Source organism: Gekko japonicus, unplaced genomic scaffold (assembly GCF_001447785.1).
Source record: "Gekko japonicus isolate JY-2015 unplaced genomic scaffold, Gekko_japonicus_V1.1 scaffold378, whole genome shotgun sequence".
Taxonomy (NCBI): Eukaryota; Metazoa; Chordata; class Lepidosauria; order Squamata; family Gekkonidae; genus Gekko; species Gekko japonicus.
Genome location: NW_015159722.1, coordinates 748445 through 770575, shown reverse-complemented (window position 1 = coordinate 770575; position 22131 = coordinate 748445). Strand labels below are relative to the sequence as shown.

The following is a 22131-nucleotide window of genomic DNA, read 5'->3' as shown; positions in this document are numbered from 1 at the left end:
TCCCTGGCCCAAAAGAGGTCAGATTGGCCGTCCCCAGAGCGAGGGCCTTCTCAGTGGTGGCTCCACACTGGTGGAATGAGCTCCCGGAAGACATCAGGGCCCTGCGGGACCTTTTACAGTTCTGCAGGGCCTGTAAAATGGAGCTCTTCCACCAGGCCTTCGATTAGGAGCTGCCACTGATGAATGAGCTATCAACAACTGGACTATTATGGCCCCCATGCTGCTGGCATTCAGAACAACTTCGGACACCACTCTAGCTTCATCGGACCACCTCACAGAAATTCGCCATCTGTACTCTACTGCACTTTATGTAATTTATTTGTAATTTGAAATTTTATACTATTGTATTTATTTGTGTTTTATTGTATTTTAAACTGTTGTACGCTGCCTTGAGCCTGCGTGCAGGCAAGGCAGGATATAAATTGAAATAAACAAATAAAATAAACAAGCAAGAACCCTTCCTTTTTGTCTGTACTTTAGCATTTGTGCCACGTTTTATGTGGGTCAAACTGATCATCATATCTCCCAATTCATTAAACGAAAAAAAACACACTTGTGTTTAAAGTTATTGATTAAAACATAGGAGAGCTCATACATGCGCAAAACACCAAGACTCATGAACGCAATCCTTTTCCCCAGGTCTAAAGTTGCTCTTACATGACATGGAACTAAGAGGTAGACAGAATGATTTTAGCCACCCAGTCATCGAAATTTTGCATCTAGTTATTTGTTCATAAGTACGATTTATTTAAATATTTATACCCTGCCTTTCCTCTTGGTTTATGGCAGCTGTTTAAAGCAGTGGAAATTAACTATGCATAATTATAGCAGGATTGGAATCATGGCACAGCTTTCCTGTTTCAACTTGACATGAGGCCCATGTCTACCTCCATGGGTTTGTGAATGTTATCTATACTCTCTGCTTCTCCCTCATCATTTCTGTCTTTCCTTCTTCACCAACTTGTAGAAAATACACACAAAATAATAATTACAGAACCTAGCACTGGCTCTCAAGTAATTTTTTGTTTGTAATTAACAGCACATCATTTTCTTTACTAGAGAACAACAGTCAAATTAAGCTGCTATTTTTAATCACTAATGACTTGCAGCCTTTCACTCAGTTCTTTGCCCTTCTATCCATAAGGCTTCTGGCACTTTCTTGTCAGGAGTTTGAAGTAACAGAGCAGGAAAATAAATACAGCTTAAGCATATTATCAAGAATATAAGAACTGCCTTGCTGGGCTGGACTAGAGGTTCATCTGGTTCAGCGTTCTCTTTCCAGCATTGACAGCCAGATGTCACTAAAAAGGGTTCCAGAGGAGATCCGGGAAATTACAGGCCTGTCAGTCTGACGTCGATACCGGGTAAATTGGTGGAAACCATTATTAAGGAAAGAATTAGTAGGCACATAGATGAACAAAACCTATTGAGGCAGACTCAGCACGGTTTCTGTAAGGGAAGATCTTGTCTCACTAACCTGTTAGTGTTCTTTGAGGGGGTGAACAAACATGTGGACAAGGGGGATCCAATAGATATTATTTACCTTGACTTCCAGAAAGCTTTTGATAAAGTTCCTCATCAAAGGCTCCTAAGTAAGCTCAAAAATCATGGGATAGAAGGACAAGTTCTTTTATGGATCAAAAACTGGCTAGTTCATAGAAAACAGAGAGTGAGTGTAGGTGGGCAATTTTCTCAGTGGAGGGTGGTAAGCAGTGGGGTACCGCAGGGATCAGTACTTGGTCCACTGCTTTTTAACTTGTTCATTAATGATTTGGAGATGGGAGTAAGCAGTGAAGTGGCTAAATTTGCGGATGATACGAAGTTGTTCAGGGTGGTGAAAACCAGTGAGGATTGTGAGGCACTCCAAAGGGATCTGTCAAAGATGGGCGAGTGGGTGTCAACATGGCAAATGGGGTTCAATGTGGCCAAGTGCAAGGTGATGCACATTGGAGCCAAAAATCCTAAATATAAATACACATTGATGGGGTCTGAACTGGCAGAGACTGATCAAGAGAGAGATCTTGGAGTTGTAGTAGATAACTCACTGAAAATGTTGAGACAGTGTGTGACTGCAATAAAGAAGGCCAATGCTATGCTGGGGATTATTAGGAAGGGTATTGAAAACAGATCAGCCAATATCATAATGCCCCTATATAAATCAATGGTGCGACCTCATTTGGAATACTGTGTGCAGTTCTGGTCACCACACCTTAAAAAGGATATTATCGCTTTGGAAAAAGTGCAGAAAAGGGCAACTCAAATGATAAAAGGGTTGGAACACTTTACCTATGAGGAAAGGTTAATGCGCTTAGGGCTCTTTACCTTGGAGAAACGACGACTGAGGGGAGACATGATTGAGGTTTATAAGATAATGCATGGGATAGAGCAGGTTGAGAAAGAGGTACTTTTCTCCCTTTCTCACAATACAAGGACTCGTGGGCACTCAATGAAATTGCTGAGTGGTCGGGTTAGAACGGATAAAAGGAAGTACTTCTTCACCCAAAGAGTGATTTAAACATGGAATTCACTGCCACAGGAGGTGGCGGCGGCTACAAGCATGGATGACTTCAAAAGGGAATTAGATAAGCATATGGAACAGAGGTCATTAGCCAGGCCTTTCTCCATTGTGGGTGTGGCCAAATCAGTGCATGTCCCTTTTCCTGGGCTATTTTGCCTTCCCAAACCACACTGATGACAAAGTCCAATGGGAAAACATTTTTACCTCAACTAGCATCACATTTAGATCACAATTCAGTTTCTTTTTATGTTTTTCTTTATGTTTTCATATTTCTATGTTTTTCTGTGTTTTTTTTTTTAAAAAAACACATCCATAATGCCCTATGACATGAACAACAGGATTAAAAATGGAGACTGGTAGATTAGGGTGCAGTTAGATATACCTGTCTGTAGACAAGGAATATTTTTTAAATCTGTTTCAGATTCTTTCCTAGAATAATAAAAATGGAAGTTAGATTCGAGTCCAGTAGCACCCTAGAGTCCCGGAAGATTTCCAGGATAAGAGCTTTTAAGAATCAAAGTCCCCTTCATCAGATACATCTGACTCCCACTGTTAGCTGAATCTGTCAGATACTGTACTTCGATCTAGCTATTCTATAGACCAACATGGCTCCCCTCTGAAACAAAAATTGACTTCTTTTTTTTAGTGGGCTACAGTTTATTGAAACAATCTGTATTTATTTGTAATTGTATTTATTTGGAAGTAAGCTCCACCGATTTCAATGGAATTAGCTTATTAGTAGGTATCATTAGGACCACAGACTAATCATTTATAATATTTATACTACAATACCCCCCGAGAAGTTGGCAATTTCCTGTTCTCAAACTACCTCCTTAAAATCATCCCATTAACATTCTCACCTAGGTTTTTAATGCTTCTTAAGAAGGTCTTATTTATGCATGTAACTTTTGTGTAAAAATCTGTTTTTAGGAGAACTGTTTAAGAAAACAAAAGAAACAAGTATGTATTTTAAAGCCTATGGGGAAAGCAGTGATCATGAAAGTTCGTTTGATGAACCTTTACTATAACCATATTGTGGAGAAACTATATACAAGCTGAGGAGTGAGGGGAAAATACATGTAGCATTAGTCCAATATCATCTTCTCTAGCCAAACATAATACAGATCAATATCCCTAAAAAAATTAAATATTTGTTATTGCTGAAAGACAAAATGACTAAGATGTATTTAGAAACTGCAGTTTAACAAGACTTTAATTCCTCAGTAAACAGGAATTGAGCCCTCAGGATTGTGGCTTTTGAAATTAGGGTGTGTTTAGACTTGGAGACTGCTCAAACTTCTTCCACATCTCGAAGGGAACGCGCTATGCCAAACATATGTAATCAGAAAAAACAGTGATTACATTTTGAAGAGAGATCATGAAACAAATGCTCCCATATGGTTTTGAGATCAAATAGAATGCCTGAGAACTAGCACCACAATGTTTTAAGTTGAGAGAGAGTGAGAGGGAGAGAGAGATCCTAAGGAATCGGCAATTAGTGCAGTGTGTAAAAAGTAGCAAAAGAGTTCATATAAGATAATCATCAGTTTTTAAGTATGTTATAGGGAAATTGGGAGATTCTATCAGACCTTTCCAGTGCTCTTCCTCCTTCCAGGGAGGACAAACTGGAGTCAGAGACAAAAGGGGAGCAGGAATATTTTGGCTTCCACAGTCTTAATACTGCCCGTTGAACTGTTGAGCCTCAGCAAAGTATTATTTAACACACACCCCCGCCATTTTTACAGCACACAGGTGTAGGTGAGGCTGCTCCAGCTGTACAACAAACTTCCAGGTGGGTTACCTTTCCCGTATGGATTAGCAACTTCTCTATTTTTCTTTCCCCCCCCCCATTTGAAAGGGAAGAAAGTAGCAACTCTGATATCCAGGGGTGATATCACCAGTTCATTAAGCCTCTAATGCATTGATTGCTGCTTGATGAACAGGACAGCTGTTATCACCTTCTCCTCACTCTCCCTTTCTAATTAAGCAACAGCCTGCAAATAGATTGTTTTCCTTCCATCTCACTCTTCTTTCATGGTGAAGCACATCCAGTCTCCATAACTGGCACAGAAGTGGTGACGATGAGGCATTTCCCTTAGGAGCTGCTTATTAGTAGTAAGAATAAATAGCAGGTATCTGGACCAGGCTTATAACAAAATGCCCTTTCCTTCACAGGCATCAGATGCCACCCCCACCCCCCGCCAAGCAGGAGTAGTTGGCACTGCAAACAGGAAGCAAGTGTCACTGGATAAGATTTATACAGCAAAAGCTTCTTTGATGATGCTCCAACACACTATTTAATGTATTTAATGCATTTCTATGCTGCCTTATCTCCTTGCACGAACAATGTAGCAACCAAGTTGCAAAAAAGGAGGGAAATCCAGTTAAAATCAAAATGCACAATTGACCAATTCAAAAGTATTCAGACTTAAAATGTATTAGACTTAAAAACCTACAGGATCAGAAAAGTCCCAGCTAACTCTTCTGGAAAACTTCACACTCTACCAAATGATCTTTGGAACAGGACTGCCTTACATGACTCATAAACATAGCTAGGGAAGACATTCTCCTCACCCACTCTGGCAGGCTGTTTCAATAGAACACACAACAGAAAAGTCCACGATCTTGTTGTAGCTGCCCAGACAGTCATAAGAAAGGGCGGCTTAAGGAGGAGACTGTCTGAACAGTGTAGGTGGGACAGGAGAGTATACTGGAAGATCATGAATCATAGAATGTTAGAGTTGGAAGGGACCTTGCAGGTCATCTAGTCCAACCCCCTGCACTCTGCAGGAGTTCATTAGCAGAATCCAGGCTTACTAACTCTTTGAAAGCATGGGCAGACATATTTTTTACATGTCTTTCCACTGTTACTGTGGCTTGTAAATTTGTTGTAATCTACCCTTGAAGGTTCCTTATAGATGTAATTCAATTATTATTAATTATATTATTTAAGTATTAAATAAGTTTTCAGCTTATGACTGACTTCTATTGTTATTCACACAGAGGGCAAAAGGTTTGAAAAGCATTTTGCTGTGCCTTAGAGTGAATAAATGAACTTGGAAATAAGGGTTGGCTCTGCCTAAGCCTCTAGCGCTGCTCACTTTGGGGAAAGGGAAGTTAAAAAGTGATTTGCATTTGCTTCTCATTACATTAGACTGAGCCACTAGAAAGGACCAATGATGCCCAGCATTCAGCCCTTGCTTTTTTAAAGTGTGAAACCTTAAAAAAATTAATTGTTGACCTGGAGATCCTGGAGGTTTTTTGTCATCTTCTGGGTGTGGAACAGTGGTCAATGGGGGTGTGGAGGGGGAGGTATTTGTGAATTTCCTGTATTGTGCAGGGGGTTGGACTAGATGACCCTGGAGGTCCCTTCCAACTCTATGATTCTATGACCAGGGCTCACTCCTATTAGCTACTACTAAACACATTTGACAAACATGGGTAAAAAGGAATTGCTATTGCTAACAAACAACTGGTAGGTTCAGAATGGCTAAAACCAATGTTTAAATCAGTGTTGATGAAACTCAGCATCAATTAAAAGATATAAAACCAATGAGAGAGCCATATGACCAGTAAAAGCCCTAGTAAAAAATACACTTTCTGTTCCTCAGCTGCATTTCTATTCACTTGTGTATTGGCTGAAGGAATTGACAGAGGTTCTCTCTCCACTGGGAAAGCTAAGGGAATAACTGAGGGAAGGAATTGACAGAGGCTCCCTCTCCACTGGGCAAGATAAGGGAATAACTGAAGTGAATACAAGAGGAAAGCTCTGCCAAAACCTCTTGTTCAAATGGGGAGCAAAAGAAGAAAATAAGTGGCTATCTGGGCTCTCATGGAAGAAATATGTTCATTGTGGGGTTCACTAAAACTTTAACCATGATTCTTATGCTATTAAACCAGGAGCATTTGCAATGTTATTTGGAAAGCAAGTAAAACAGAAATTTAATAACTTCTGAAAATTAGAAATATTCAGTAATTACAGCATGGCATTACAGGTCTGTAGGTAGAATACATGGTTTGGTCCTGTCCACAGCTATCATTGGGAATTTCACAGTGCAGGGTGCATTAGTATAGACGTTGCCTACAAAGCAACCAGCACTGGATGCATGACCTGCTAAATACTGCAGATGGAAAGAATCTCATTCAACAGTCCGAGCTTGTGCACAATTCAAAATGTATCCATGCATTATAAGTTGAACACATTTATACTTCAATTAAAGTAACTATACATTTCAGTACCATCATTAAAAATGAGCTCCAGGGCATATACTGTTATAGCTGAAAAATATATTGTTGTACCCATGCAAATTACTAACAGAAGATAATAGCGATAACAAAGGTCATAGTAATTTAGATGATGTTTCTCGGTTCCTCCATATGGCTGGTATCTCCCAGAATCTTCAAACTGATTCACATGGAGAAAGAAGCCATCTCATACTCACTACAACTGGGTACTGAGTTAAACCTACCATACATGACAGCTTATCTTCAACTGAAAATCCACAACAGATGCAAAATATGCCTTCCTATTAACCTCCTTAGTACTGTTTCCCACACCCAGAAAAAGCTTATTTTTTTTCATAATGTCTTTTAAAGCACTTTTATATTTGCAGCATAACTTGGACTTTTTAAACAAATGTTTGCCTAGCAACATTTGTGACTTGACAGCTTCCTCTTTTAATGTCAAAGTAGGTCAGTAGAGCGTAAATATGAAAGTGAAGCAGTGCAGAAAATAACAATCAAATAATGTAAGCACATATAAATAGAACAAAGCAGATTTAAAAACAATTCTGTTAAATTCATTCAGTTCCCATCAAAGTTAAAGCGTTGAACTACAAAACCAAATTCCTGGTATTAACACTGATTTTTCAATTACGTGCAATGAACAATTTAGGGTTGCCAGCCGGTAGGATTTTGAATGGCTGCCAACCACTGTCTGGATAGAGGTGGAGATATGGGGGACACTGTTGGTGCAACAGTGTTATGTCACTTACAGAGGAAACCTGGCAGTGACATAACTCCAGGAACCACAGGAAATGATATGGTAAAACCAATGGCAGTATTCCCCCCCCCCCCACTACTGGAGCAACAAGAGGCAACAGGAGCTGGGTAAATGGTATCCCCAAAACAATCAGAAACACCAAATGCATATTTCACAGTCAAATAAATGGCTGTCTATTTAAAACAACCATATCAAACATATTGCAGCATAAGTAATGTTTGTTCATCAAAATAACATTATTTTTCTGTTATGTTTTTCCATTATGCTAGGAAACATGTCTTGTAGTGCTATCCTAAGCAGAATCCACCTTTCTAAGCCCACTGCATTCAATGGACACAGAAGTGTAACTGTTCTTAGGTTTGCACTGTAGGTCTACTTTTCTAATGTAATGTCTCCAAAGGATTATACAGTTCCCCTGACGGGGAAGACTTCTCAGTATCTGCATAATGTTCACCATTTCATTTTCACTGCAAAACTGTTCCATCAACAACAGAACTTCTGTAGCCACAAAATCAACTTTGCTGGGCAAAGAAAGTGTTCAAAGACATACAAATGAGTATATTTTTTGCCTTGTTACTCACATTTTCATAAAGGGCTTGAAGGGTCTCTAAGTCAACCACAGAGTTATCCAAGTTCACAACAGCTGTGAAAAAAGACAAAAGTGAAAAAGGATTACATGTCAGGATGATAATCCATCTGTGAAGGAAAGACTAAGCACAATAGTTTTTTATGACCCGCTGGTCATACAGCTTAACAGCTTAACGTTTATTAATGCTTTGAAAAGTGCTGCGTCTAAGATTGCGGACAAGAAACCCGGTGGAGCCAGGTGTCAAATGTTAAGAAATTCATGGTCCCTTTCCCCTCCAAGACATACACAGGATCCCATGAGTACAGCAAAAGTCAAAGATCAGAGATAAGCTTTACATCAGAGTTTCATGGTCTGACTAAAAGCATTATAACAAATAGTAAGTCTATTACAGCCACACACACCAACATAGAGACACACAGAGATCTGTCACTGGTTGGGTTTCACTCTTAAACTGATTAATCCATAAATCAACCAGTGACCTTCAAGACACCTGACAAGGGTCAAATCTTCTATGCACCAAAGCCAGAGATTTACTACACACATTTGCTTTTCTATTCCAGAAGTTACAGCTATGATGTGCCAAAAGATATGCCTTACTATTCCCTTTAGCATGTAAGCAGTTCAGTTAGTCATTATACATACAACACATTCAAATCAAACTGTCTTTATCATTAATAAAAATACGAAGAAGGAATTTTTAGAATTTAATAATACAAAAGTTACTAAAATTTCAAATTTATGCAAGCAGGTTGAATTTAATACTAAAACGAATACCCTCATTAAACAGTAGTCATTACTGAAAAATGTTTTTAAAAACAAAATAAAATGCTGATTTTTAATACACCAAGATTACAAATGAAGAGAGGAATTTACTTCAAATTACTGTCTTCTAGCAGATAGGATGCTTTCAGAAGTGTGTGCATATGTGCTGTTGATCTTTATCCTTTCTGGTTAGTTACATGATGCCAGAAGTGGAGGTCACTGTATAAGAGGGAGCCTTCACTTCAGCTGGAAGATTCGGAGAGCTGCTATCTGTTTTAAATTTACCAAGTTTGGATAAAGTTGATGAAGTTTGTGGTTACACCTTAGTTCCATGTTTTCTTTGTTGAGGCACATATTCTCCTTCTCCTGCCCTGACAGACAACCTTCATTTTTGAGACAGAAATGATGGAAGTGTGACCTCGTTGGTTATGCTGGACAAACAAGCATGATTTACTTATCTCTCCCTTATATATAAAGCCGTAGTGGGGCCCAACGTTCCAATTCACACCAACAGTGTTTGGAGGCTTGAACTGTCAGTCAGAAGACGTTGGCTGGGTTGCCTGGCTGCTTTGTGTAGTCCCACCCACGTCAGCCCTAGCCAGAGTGTTCAGGTCAGTCTGCTCTGGGCCTCTGACAGGAGAGGACCATCTGCAGACTGAGTGCAGGGACGGGGCTTCTACAGCTGGGCCGCTTCAGCCCACTCTTCTCTGATTGGGCCAGCATTTCAAGGTCATTTGCATATGGAAGCTGATTGGACTTCACTCCATTCCACACCTCAAACTCCCTCCCCCCCTCTGCAAGACAGTTGGCATTGTCAGTTGCATATGGGACCTGCTGTATTCTGAGGTAAAATATGTCCTCACTCACAATACATCACTTCCCCTTCAACAGAAACAAACCCAATAACACAATCATGCCACACCACAAAAAAGACAGATCACACCACAAGCAGAATACCACAAGGCAAAAAATGATAGAAAACGGTGCCAGCAGTCACCCCATTTCTGCCACAGATATGTACCAGAGAACGCTTCAGAGAATGGTGTGCAGGTCCCAGGTTCATGTTTTAAAAGCTGCCTGTGGGATTATGGAACATTCACACACTTTCAACCTTAACATACCTCATAGGGTAGTTGTGCGGATCATATGGGGGAGAGGAGAATGATGTCAGCTGACGTTCAATGATGTTTGTAATTTCTATATTTTCAGGACAAAGGACGTCTGACACTGAAGATAGGTGATACGAACATCTCGAGTGGTAGTTTGTTTCGAGACACAACTCTTTTTCAACCACAATTCAGATTCTCTGGTTGTCTTTTTGTGTACAGAGGTAGTATCAATCTTTTCCGGACTTGTTGTCCGGACTGAAAACTAGTAAGCCTGCGTGCTGTATTATAAACTTGTTAGCCTATGTGCTGTTGGAACTGTTGTTGGAAAAGATTTATACTACCTCTGTACACAAAAAGACAACCAGAGAATCTGAATTGTGGTTGAAAAAGAGTTGTGTCTCGAAACAAACTACCACTCGAGATGTTCGTAAAAATCACCTATCTTCAGTGTCAGACGTCCTTTGTCCTGAAAATATAGAAATTACAAACATCATTGAACGTCTTCTCAACAAGTTTATTTATTCATTTTTGGCTATACAGTGCTATTGTGTGAACCTAACAGCAATTTCTTCCATTATTGTTGTATCTTTAAATTGCTGGTCCCCTCTGTAGATTTAATGGCAACCCTAGGCCTGCAAGCATTCTCAGGGTGACTTCATGCCTCCAGACTGGCATGGCATCACTAGCCCTGGCTGCTTGCTTCTGTTCAGCAGGAGCATCCCTATGGAAGCTGCCTGGGTGATTTCGGACCAGCCACAGACTTTCTGCCTAACCTACCTTACAGCGTTGCTGTACAGATCGCAAAGCCGAAGAGAATGAAGTAAGCTGCTTTGCTCCCCGCTAATGAGAAAGACAGAATTTTGCCTAGAAAGAGGCTGCTGAGATTGGAGGAGATAAAGTTGCCAGCTTTAGGTATGGAAATTCCTGGAGATTTGAGAGGTGGAGCCCGGAGAGGGGCCCTCAGATAGACTCCACCCTCCAGACCAGCCATTTCGTCCTGGGTAACAATTGTTGCCAATCTCCAGGTGAGGGCTAGAGATCACTCAAAATTACAACTGCTCTTCAGGTAGCAGAGATCAGTTCCTCTGGAGAAAACAGTGGACTTTGTCATTATACCCTGCTGAGGTCGCCACAGCAAATTGACACTGTTTGCCCAAAGCCAAAGCACTCTCCCAGAGCCTCTTTCTAGATCTCGTTGTATTTATTTCCACAACGAGCCTTATTCCTAGTTTAAAATATTATTCCTTTAGAATTAAAATATTAATATTCCACCTTTCCCCATTTCTCAAGGCTGCTTACAAGCTCAATTTAAAATATACAGTAAACCCCCTAAATCACCTCTCTAAAAATGCCTCAAGCAGCCTAGATATCATTAAGAGCCCTGGTACATAAAAGAGTTATGTACCTCCTCCTGAACACCACTAGACACAGCACCTGCCCCCACTTCCTCAGGGAGCGTATTCCATAGGGTGGAAGGTATGGAAGGTTCAGACAAAGACTGAACAGCAAATTAACATGTAACATTAGAAAGGTGTTTTAAGATATGCAAAGATAAAACTAAATAATAAGCTAATGGTATAAGGTCAACAGTTGTTTTGATTTAATTAAGGGAGAAAAGGACAGCAAAACAATAAATATGTCAACATAGGGGATAAATGCATAAAGGTATCTATATATCTAATTCCCAAGGCGCCCCCTGCATGCAGATATCTAAATCCGCACATCGGGGGCACCTGGGGGGCAGGGAGATTTTCCTGCGCACGTGGGGCAATGCCCAGGTGTGCAGTAAAAAAAAAATATAGGGGGGATAATTAAATCCCCCCAAAAAGTAAAAGAGCATCTGCTGCACATGCACAGGGAATGCTCTTAGAACGGCTTCCCCGCCACCACCACCAGAGAGGGAGAGGGGTGGGGGGAGAGGGCTTGGCCAGCCGACAGCTGTAAGCCACTCAGGCCTTGCCGGGGGGGAGGGGAAAAGTTTGGTGGGCCGGCGAGGCCTCACCGCTGCCGCCGGGGAGGGAGGGATTAAGTTTGGCAGGTAGGTGAGGCCTCGCCGCCGCTGGGGAAGGGGGGAGGGAGAAAGTTTGGTGGGGCAGCGAGGCCTTGCTGCCGCCACCGTGAGGGGGTGGAGACAGCTTGGCAGGCCGGCAAAGCCTCGCTGCCGCTGCCTCTGCTGCTGGGGGGGAGGTTTGGTGGGCCAGCAAGGCCTCGCTGCTGCTACCGCCGCTAGGGGAGGGAGGAAGCTTGGAGGGGTGCAGGCCTCGCTGTGGGTGCCAGGGATGGGGGGGGACAGTGGAGAAAGCTCACCTGCGGCTGCCATCTTCTTCCCCCTTAATTACATCAAAACAACTGTTGACCATATAACCTTAACTTGCATATCTTTGCATATCTTAAAATATTTTCCTAATGTTACATGTTAATTTGCTGTTCAGCCTCTGTCTATAAATTTGACCTATACTTTCAATTCCAATGTATTTGAAAAAGTGTGCATGCACCCGGAAGCTCATACCTTGAATAAACCTTTGTCGGTCTTAAAAGTGCCACTGGACTCTAAATTAACTCAAGATGCTGATGCTGATGGTTGTCTGTAAAGTTGTAAATGGCATGCATTGTATCTTAGGTAATACATTACCCATTATGTTCCCATCACCTAATAAGACCTACAGGTGCTTTAAGTTCTATCTACTCAGGAGACTAAATGGTTGGGAGCCACAGGGTAGAGCCTTTTTCAGTGGCAGCTGTGGAATTCCCTCCCTAAGGAGGTCTACTGGAGCATGACGATGTGAAGTTTCAAAACATAGGCATTTGGAAATTTCCCGAAACTGTATTTACTCTGAATACTGCTTTGTTCCTGGATGTGGCATAGGACTAGTTTTCTATTGGGTGTTTTAAATTACTTTTTACTTTAGCCTGTTTCTAGTGAATCTCTACACTGGAAAAGCAGAAATCCTTTTTTTGTTTTTTGCATCTCTCTTTTTTTCCCCTGTCTTGTCTAGATTTGCTTGCTTCACTGTTCACTGTATCAAGTCTGCTTACCAGCCAGAATGTAAACTGAGGAAAAACCTTTCTAAGCATTTCCACTGGCAATCCCTGATAGAATCCTGACATCAGATGACTTGATTCTCTATAAATCAGTACCCTTCACTGCTGCTAAATGATTCTGTGTATACACCTCAAGATTAGAGACAATATAATTCATGCTCATTTGTTTCTCATTGCTGTAAAGCATTCAGTGATAAAACACAGTGTCTGGGACTCATCACATTTTCCCCCTACAGGTCTGAAGCATAATTTTAGTTACAGTATAATAGAAGAATATATAAATAAGGAAATGTTGATCTTGATTGCACGGAGCAGGGTCCAGTGCGTATGCAAAGACTGGAGGGGGAAAATACCAAATGAAAAGAACATTCATTCGCTTTAGGAATGTACTAATTTCCTAAGACAATCAAGTCCTTTCTGGCAGTTTTCTTTAAAAGCCTTTGTTTGCTTTTGCCTCTTTTCCTCAGTAATCTACCAATCTGCATGGAGCATTTAAACTGTTACCTTCTAAGGTATTTCTACTCCTTTCCTTCCTAAAGAGCAAGGTGGATTAAAACCTTCTCCCAAACCCAAACACATTTTAAAACCCTTTTAAATCACATAATGTATAAATCTAAATGTCAGTCTCACCAAATTACTAGAATAAAACAACAACAACCAACCACTCTTACTTTAATAACTTAATGGCACATTCCTGTGCCTCCTCCTACTATGCTCTGCCACACAGCCTTCTGAAGGTTCTTCAGATCATAACATTGGCAACTGCCAACTCATGCACATTCTCTATGGTGGGTCCTGCCCTGTGGAACATCATGTCCAAGGAAGAGCCCCGAAGGGTGCGTTCATATGGAAGTGGTTACTGCGTTGCCTTATACCTTTGTAGTCCCCACATTCTGCATTGCTTGTGCTATGCTTGCCTGGGCAGTTTGCTGTCAACAGTGTCATTTAATTTTGTATTCCTAAAACAAAGACTGCAACCAAGAAATCAGTAGAAGATTCAGACTTGGAAGGACAGCCATATAGGAACTAGAAAAGATCCTTAAGCGTCACTGGAGACCAAGATCAAGATAATTCGTATTGTGGTATTTCTCATTACTATGTATAATTGTGAAAGTTAGACAACAGAGAAAACTGACAGGAAGAAAGTTGATTGATCTGAAATGCGGTGTTAGAGGAGAGTTTTACGGATCCCGTGGACAGGCAAAAAGACAAGTAAGTGGGTTCTAGAACAAATCAAGCCTGAACTCTCCCGAGACGCTAAAACTACTAAACTGAGGCTATCATACTTTGCTGACATTATAAGAAGACAAGTCTCACTGGAAAAGGCAAAAATGCTAGGAGAAAGCAGGAGGAAAATAAGAAGTCCCAACATGAGATGGATGGACTCAATCAAGGAGGCCACAGTCTTCAATTTGCAAGACCTGAGCAAGGCTGGTAATGAGTAATTCACATGCTTGCCATAAGTGGGAAGCCACTTGACAGCACATAACACACATTCCTATTGCATTGTTTACTGGATCCCTGATACTGTATAATTACTTTTGTTCTCTTTCTGTACTATGTAATCCATGTTGAGAAAGGTGGGCTATAAATATGCAATAATATAATATAAAATACTCAGCAATTAATCTCCCTCAGACTGTTTGTCTTCTGCATTGTAGTAGCTGCAGCATCCAGACCATCATCAAGAGTAGTCCCATGTACTGTACTGTACTGTATTATTGTAATCTAGCCTTGCAGGTTTGAACCTGAATGTCCAGACACAGCAAAGGATAGATTATCCCAAAGGCAGTGAACTGAGTAAGCCAAAGATGTAAGCCAAACAGAAGACAGAAAATCCAACACAGCACTCATGAATTATGATATTTATAGAGATGTTCAAAACTATAGGATGGTTATTTCTAAATGTGCTATTTAATTAACTGGTGACTTACGCAGGCTTTCCCCCCCCTTTCTAGCAAAACTAAAAGCATGTCCTTTAGCAGTAAAAAGAACAAGAGTCCAGTAGCACCTTCAAGACTAACAAAATTTGTGGCAGGGTATGAACTTGCATGTGTCACTTATTCAGCAGATAGAGCATTCTAGTTATATCTGAAGTAGTGAGCAGTGACTCACGAAAGCTCATACCATGCCACAGATTTTGTTAGTCTTGAAGGTGCTACTGGACTCTTCCTCTTTTCTACTGCTATAGACAAAACATGGCTACCCATCTTGATCCATTTGTTTTTAAGATATATACATCACTGGTTCTTAGGTCTTAAGCCAACACAAGATACAGAAGAATACAAGTAAAACTATGTGCAGTATGAGGAAAACAAAGCACATCTGCACAACAGCTTTGCAGGAACCTTCAACAAACATCTGCTGTGGAGCTACAGTAGTTTGCGGCCACAGTGCCAAGGGGAGGGCATAGGGGAGGGTGCCAAAGGTGGAAAGGGGGGTGGGCTCCATTAATCTGTTTTACAACCCAGGTTGGAATAACACACACATAACCTGGGTTGAAATAAACTGGCCACAGTTTTATGGGTTACACCCGTGAGAAGCCTTGGCGCAGCATGGCAAACTGGATCCTGGACACTGACTGACCCGCCTTTCAGTCAATGATTTCCTGCAAAAAGTGTGACCCTGGGCAGCACACCTTAAATGGCCCTACTGGCCTCCTCTGCCTCCGGCCATCTCCAGCCTCCAGTATAGGTCCAGCAGTGGGCTGGGGCAGGACCAAGCATCTCGTGCTTCTTGCAGCTCAGCCCCCCTCCCCCTCCTATCTAAGGCTGGTATCGTGAACTGCTCAGTCTGATTGGCTACTCTGTGCAGGCGGCCAATCAGAGTATAAGGAAGGTTCTGGAGGGAGATGAATTCATTGGTCTTCATGGAAGCATTATGATTGGTTATCAACCTACTAGGGGGTGTGATTATACAAGCCCGGAAAGTTTAAAAGAGAGCCTGTTGCTCTCCTGTTTGTGTTCATTCTTGTCATGTTCTAATAAAGCTGAATCACTTGTTAAGAAGCTGCCTGAAGTCTCATACTTAACAACAGCCCTATGTGATAGGTTAGGCTGAGAATGCCTGGTCCAAGGTCATCAAGTGCATTCATGAGTGAGGATATCAAAATCTCTGGTTGAAGGACAGGACTTCACTCTGTGCCATTCTGGACAAATTGTAACCTGAAATTACTGGACAACAATACGCATTCCCAAGTACTCAGAGTTACGAAGAGATACCTGTACTCCCCTATACAACTATGGAACATGTCTGAATAATCCTGGCTGCGGTCACACGCAACATTAGCCACGCAAGAGATACGGAAGACAAGCGGAGTTTCCGGTCGCGATCTCACCAGCACATCTGGGAAGCGTAGCGCTTCCGTGGCACAACTGAGGCTTCCTGCCGAAAAAGCGCAGCAAAAAAACTAGTACCTTGGAGGTACTAGTTTCCAGAAACTGCGGGGCAAGGGCGGGCGTCTGATCGCGTTTCCGGTGGTATCCGGCGCCCGCCCATGTCCCCTTGCGGAAAAGGGGTTTTTTTCCCCCACGTCTCCGTGGATGCGCACACGCACCCAACGGAGCATGCGCATTCGTAGTGTACACAAAAAAGAAAACCAGTTCGCCGCGCCGCGCGCTTCTTCATTGCGCGCAGGCGTGTGTTGTGATCGGCACCTCTCCCTTGCCATGGAACCTCCACAGTACCTCCACAGAACCTCCACAGTAGGTCTGATCGCTTTACTGCATGTTAGTTTGCCCCGGGGCAAACAGCCACACTTCTCCTCTGCAGTTTCCTGCCCGTGTGACAGGGGCCCCTGTTTGTTTTTATACAGGATAGACATTTCACAGTGTTTTTGAATTGTTTTAGGTCTCTGTCTTGTCTGTTTCCTTTCCTTTCAAAAGAAGTTAAGCAAGAAATATGGCCCAGCTTCTGTTCTAAATTTTCAAGTTTGTTAAGATTACCTAAGAATTAGTTGGAGAGCAATAGAACACTCTGTTTGAATGCTTGCATAAGATAAGAAAATGTCTGGCAAACACAATGGTGCCAGGCCTGTGTACTTTCAACAACATAGGTATGCAGGCAAGTATATATATTTCAGAGAACAGCTTATGAAAAGGACAAAACGTTAGAAAATGGCTCATAGCTTTTATAAGCTTTATGTTTCTAGAAATATCTGAACTAACTTTTCAGTTAATCAGCATAAACTCCACACAGACCTGAGTCAGATTGAAGTGACAAGAGAGGAGGTCCTGATGGACAAATTAAAAACTGACAAATCACCAGGCCCAGATGGCATACATCCAAGAGTTCTGAAAGAACTCAATTGTGAACTTGTGGATCTCCTGACAAATATATGCAATCTGTAATTAAAATCTGCCTCCATTCCTGAGGACTGGAATGGTAGCTAATGTAGCCCCCATCTTTCAAAAAGGTTCCAGAGGAGATCCGGGAAATTACAGGCTGGCCAGTCTAACGTCAATACTGGATAAGTTGGTGGAATCCATTTTTAAAGGCAAAATTAGTAGGCCCATTGATGAACAAAAGCATCTTGACTCACTAACCTTTTAGAGTTCTTTGAGGGGGTTAACAAACATGTGGACAAGGATGACCTAATAGATGTTGTTTACCTAGAACAGAAAGCTTTTGATAAAGTTACTCAGCAAAGGCTCCTACGTAAACTCGGTGATCATTGAGTACAAGTCTTTCAATGTCAATAAAGGGGGGGGGTTGTGTGTGTGTGAGTACAAGTCTTCTTGTGGATTAAAAATGTGTTAATTAACAGGAAGCAGAGAGCAAGTATAAATGGGCACAGTGGGAGGTGGTAAGCAGTGGGGTACTGCATGGCTCAGTACTAGGTCCAGTGCTTTTTAACTTGTTCATTAATGATTTGGAGTTGGGAATAAGCAGTGAAGTGGCTAAATTTGTGGATGACATTAAGCTGTTCAGGGCGGTGAGAACCAAGGAGGACTGTGAGGTGCTCCAGAAGGATATATTGAGGCTGGGCAAGTGGGCGTCAACGTGGCAAATGAGGTTCCATGTGGGCAAGTGCAAAGTAATACAGATTGCAGCCGAAAATTCTAACTATGAATATAAAATGATGAGGTCTGAACTGATGGTAACTGACCAGAAGAGATATCTTGGAGTTGCGGTAGTTAACTCATTGAAGATGTCTAATCAGTGTGTGATTGCAATAAAAAAGGCAAATGCTATGCTGGGGATTATTAGGAAGGGGATTGAAAACATGTCAGCCAGTATCATAATGCCCCTGTTTAAATCCATGATGTGGCCTCATTTGGAATGCTGTGTACAGTTCCAGTCATCACACCTCAAAAAAGATATTATAGCATTGGAAAAGGTGCACAAAAGGGCAACTGAAATGATTAAGGGGATGGAACACCTTCCCTATGAAAAAAGATTAAAGAGGTAGGGATCTTTAGCTTGGAGAAATGACGATTGAGGGTGACATGATAGAGGTTTACAAAATTATGTATGGGATAGAGAAGGTAGAGAAACAATGACTTTTCTCCCTTTCTCACAATACAAGAACTTGTGGGCATTCAATTAAATTAATGAGCAGTAGGCTTAGAACGGATAAAAGGAAGTACTTCTTCACTCAAAGAGTAATTAATACATGGAATTCACTGTTGCAAGAAGTGGTGGCAGCTACAAGCAGCGACAGCTCCAAGAGGTGATATGGAGCAGAGGACTATTAGCCACAACATATAGATGAAACACTCTGTGTGGGACAGTGATGCTCTGTATTCTTGGTGGGGTTTTTTTTTTTTGGGGGGGAGGGCTTCTGTAGTTCTGGTCCTGCTGGTGTACCTCCTGATGGTACCTGGCTTTTTACCACTGATTGACACAGAGTGTTGGACGGAATGGGCCACTGGCCTGACCCAGCATGGCTTCTCTTATGTTCTTATGTTCAGATGCTTGATACAATGTATGGTAAGGGGCTCAGAACTCTGCCACCTTGGGCCCCTCCCCTCCCCTCCTGTGTATCTGTAGATACATGAAGCCGCTTTACAAAGTGAGACCATTGGTCTATCAAGGTTGTTTTGGTTTACTTTGACTAGCAATCTTTCTCTGGGTCTCTGGTACAGGTCTTTCACATCACCTATTACCTGATCCTTTTTTAACTGGAGATGCCAGAGACTGAAATTGGGACCTCCTTGCATGCAAATCAGCTCTGTCACTGAGCCATGCCTCCCTTCTAGGGTTGCCTGATGGCCTTATTTTGGCTATTACATTTGCATAAGAACCAATGTGTGTTGAGCCCAATGCATGTAGGCCTCAACCAGAAGAGTCAAAGAACCCAACTAGACAAAGTAAAAAAAGAATTAACAGCTTAACCCATTTGTTTTAAAATTTGTTTAAATTGGGTTTTGCCAAAAAGACCTCACATGAGCACTTACTGCACTTCAGAGACAGGAAGCATTCGACTAAAGGTGCAAAATACACACTGTCCTAACAACATGGACAGATTGCCATCCCTATTTGCCCTTCCTGCCACCATTGTAAACTTTGTGCTGTGGTGACAAGGGAGGTAAACAAGGCCCTCAAAGGCCTTCCAACCTATGTTCACTCCTCATGTTGTCCTCTAGTTTTGGGGGAGGATGGCTGGTCCAATTTAAAAAGCAACACTGTGGTCCAATACTTTCAGGAACACAGTTCAAAATTCATTTGTTATCTAGGATTACCATGCAATTGACATAATATTCAGTATGAGAATAGTGGAAAACATGCAGATTAAATGAAATTTGATATATTAGTTCCCCTTCCAAAACTGGATAATACTATTTGATTTCAAAGAACTATGATGACAATTAACTACCCTTATGCAAGTGAATTGTTCAACAATATACCAATATATCACACCTGGGCTTGGCAGACTAAGGCAGTATGGAAGACCAGGGTCATGTATTTGTGTGTAAAACAAAAACTGGACATTTATAAAGACACATGCATAAGTCTAAATTTAAATTTAATCAGAATCATTTGAAAAGAACTTCTGGCAGCAAAGGTACATATAAATTCCATGACATTACTATTAATGTTTCTGGAATTTGTTATGCTTTTTATCATCAGGGGGCATAAAGTGGGTGCAATAGTCTGGAAAATACCAGTGCAATGAAAACCAACAGCATATCAAAAGATTAGCCACTGTAGTAAATGACACTATTAAAACTAGACTCTAGGCTCTTGTGTAAACAGAAATGTGAGTCTTTGGGAAGGACGATATGGGACAAGAGCCAGTCCATCCCCTACATACACAGCCCACCTATGTGGGGAGATGAGATGGAATGCTCCATATGGCTACAGCATGTGGAGGAAGGGAAGACAGGGATTCCATGAAGCATTGTGTTGTGCCCATGGTGTTCTAGTTCATAGCAATAATGTTACATAGATATAAGTTTTAAATCAAATGCTATAAAATAAGAGGTATTTTTAGTATAAACATTTCCAGTGCAGGCATCTTGAGTAAACAAGCTTATATAAATTCAAAGACATAAGTTACTGATTAAATCAGCCAAAGCTTCATACACCTATACACTTTGTTTATAAAATTTGTGCAAGTTAAATTCTTAGAGAACAAATACATTTTGTTTGAGTCAGTGTGTCGCCTCCTTGTCTGGGGAGAAGAGGGGGAAAAAAATGAGACCAGCACTGTAATCCTTTCAGAATAAAATGTTTAAATGCAAACATGATTACCATTGTAGACTGTTTAATCTAGAGAGATTATATTGCAGTTCTATTTTTGAGAGGTCTGTTGATATGACCATACAGAGCCCTTCAATTTTTTTTTCCAGCTTGACAAGTGATAAAAATATGGGTTTTAATAAATAATTAAAAACAACCCTGGCACATCTACCTCAAATTGTGCTGATGAGCATACTACTACCACATCTGCCTCTTAACTTGCTTCTGAGTCATCTAAGTATGTAGGTAAGATGTTTGACATGGAAAGGCTACTAGACAAAGACATTAACATTTTTCTAGGGGAAAAGAATTTACTTCAAATATTTGATTCAGCAGAGATTTTGTACAAGAAGCTACTATGGTTGATTCAGCCATTCTTGATGCCACATACTGGGTGAAGAAGCTTTGAGACTGAATAATCACAGAAAAGGCTACAAAGTTACTTAATTTACAGGTTACAGTCTGACAACTGAATATTAGGCACCAGGGTGTGTAAAAAACAATTCACGTTTTTTTCCAGCTCGGGTCTACTGGGCCGAGGGAGAAGGGATACCTGTCCACATAAGGTATAATGGAGAAGGGATTTAAAATCCCTTCTGAGTACACTCCTGACTCGCACTGCCACAGTGACAGAACTCAGAGGGGATTTAAACCTTAAATCCCTGCTGAGTGAACTCAGCAAGTTTTTAAACTTTAAACCAGTGCATTTAAACCAGCATGACTCCGTGAGTGAACTCGGAAGACATTTAAAGAGACCATGGTCTCTTTAAATGTCTTCTAGCTGTGCCCAATGAAAGCTGAATAATACTGGCTTTTATTCGGGTGCTACTATTTCAGTAGCCAAATACAGTTCTATATTTGGCTGAATTAATACCCAAAATATACCAATAAGGTATTTTTTTTGGTATTTATTCAGCTCGGTATATATCGAGCGCACATCCCTATTAGGCACCTCTTATTCAAAAAAGATTTTGGGAGATCAGTCATTTCATTGTCTTCTTTTATCAAACCCAAGATCAGGATCAGCATCTGCCTACCGCCCAACATCAACTGCTGTCAAGCCCTGTGAAAGCTGGGGAACTTCCAGAGCAGCCAGTGGATGGATGGATGGCTAAGAGAGCTGTCCTAAGAACTTGCACTCCTAATTCACTGGGAGATTTGTTTCAGGAAATGGTGGTTTTAGGAACAAAACTCCCTGCAGTTAAACCTCCCCTGAAACACCATACATATTCAGTGTGGTGGATAAACATTTTGTTTATCACTTTAGGAGATATTGCAATTTTTCTTTCACTATTCCAGAATTTTCACTGAGGATTGGTTTTGTTTAGTACTGTTTTAAATTGTAACATATTGCACTGAATTAGCAAAATCTTAAAATAATTGAAAATACTTTTGAATATTATGAGTTGTCAATAAGTTTCCAAAG

At 41.1% G+C, this 22131-nt stretch overlaps 1 protein-coding gene across 1 annotated transcript in view; it reads right to left on the bottom strand.

Moving 5' to 3' along the window:
- The window catches only part of FMN2 (formin 2), a 267533-nt gene that overhangs the window by 101966 nt on the left and 143436 nt on the right, over nucleotides 1–22131 (bottom strand). Inside the window, exon 9 of the mRNA XM_015421613.1 lies at nucleotides 8102–8163. Within this exon, the coding sequence (XP_015277099.1) occupies nucleotides 8102–8163 (62 nt within the window). The remainder of the gene's footprint in view (nucleotides 1–8101; nucleotides 8164–22131) is intronic.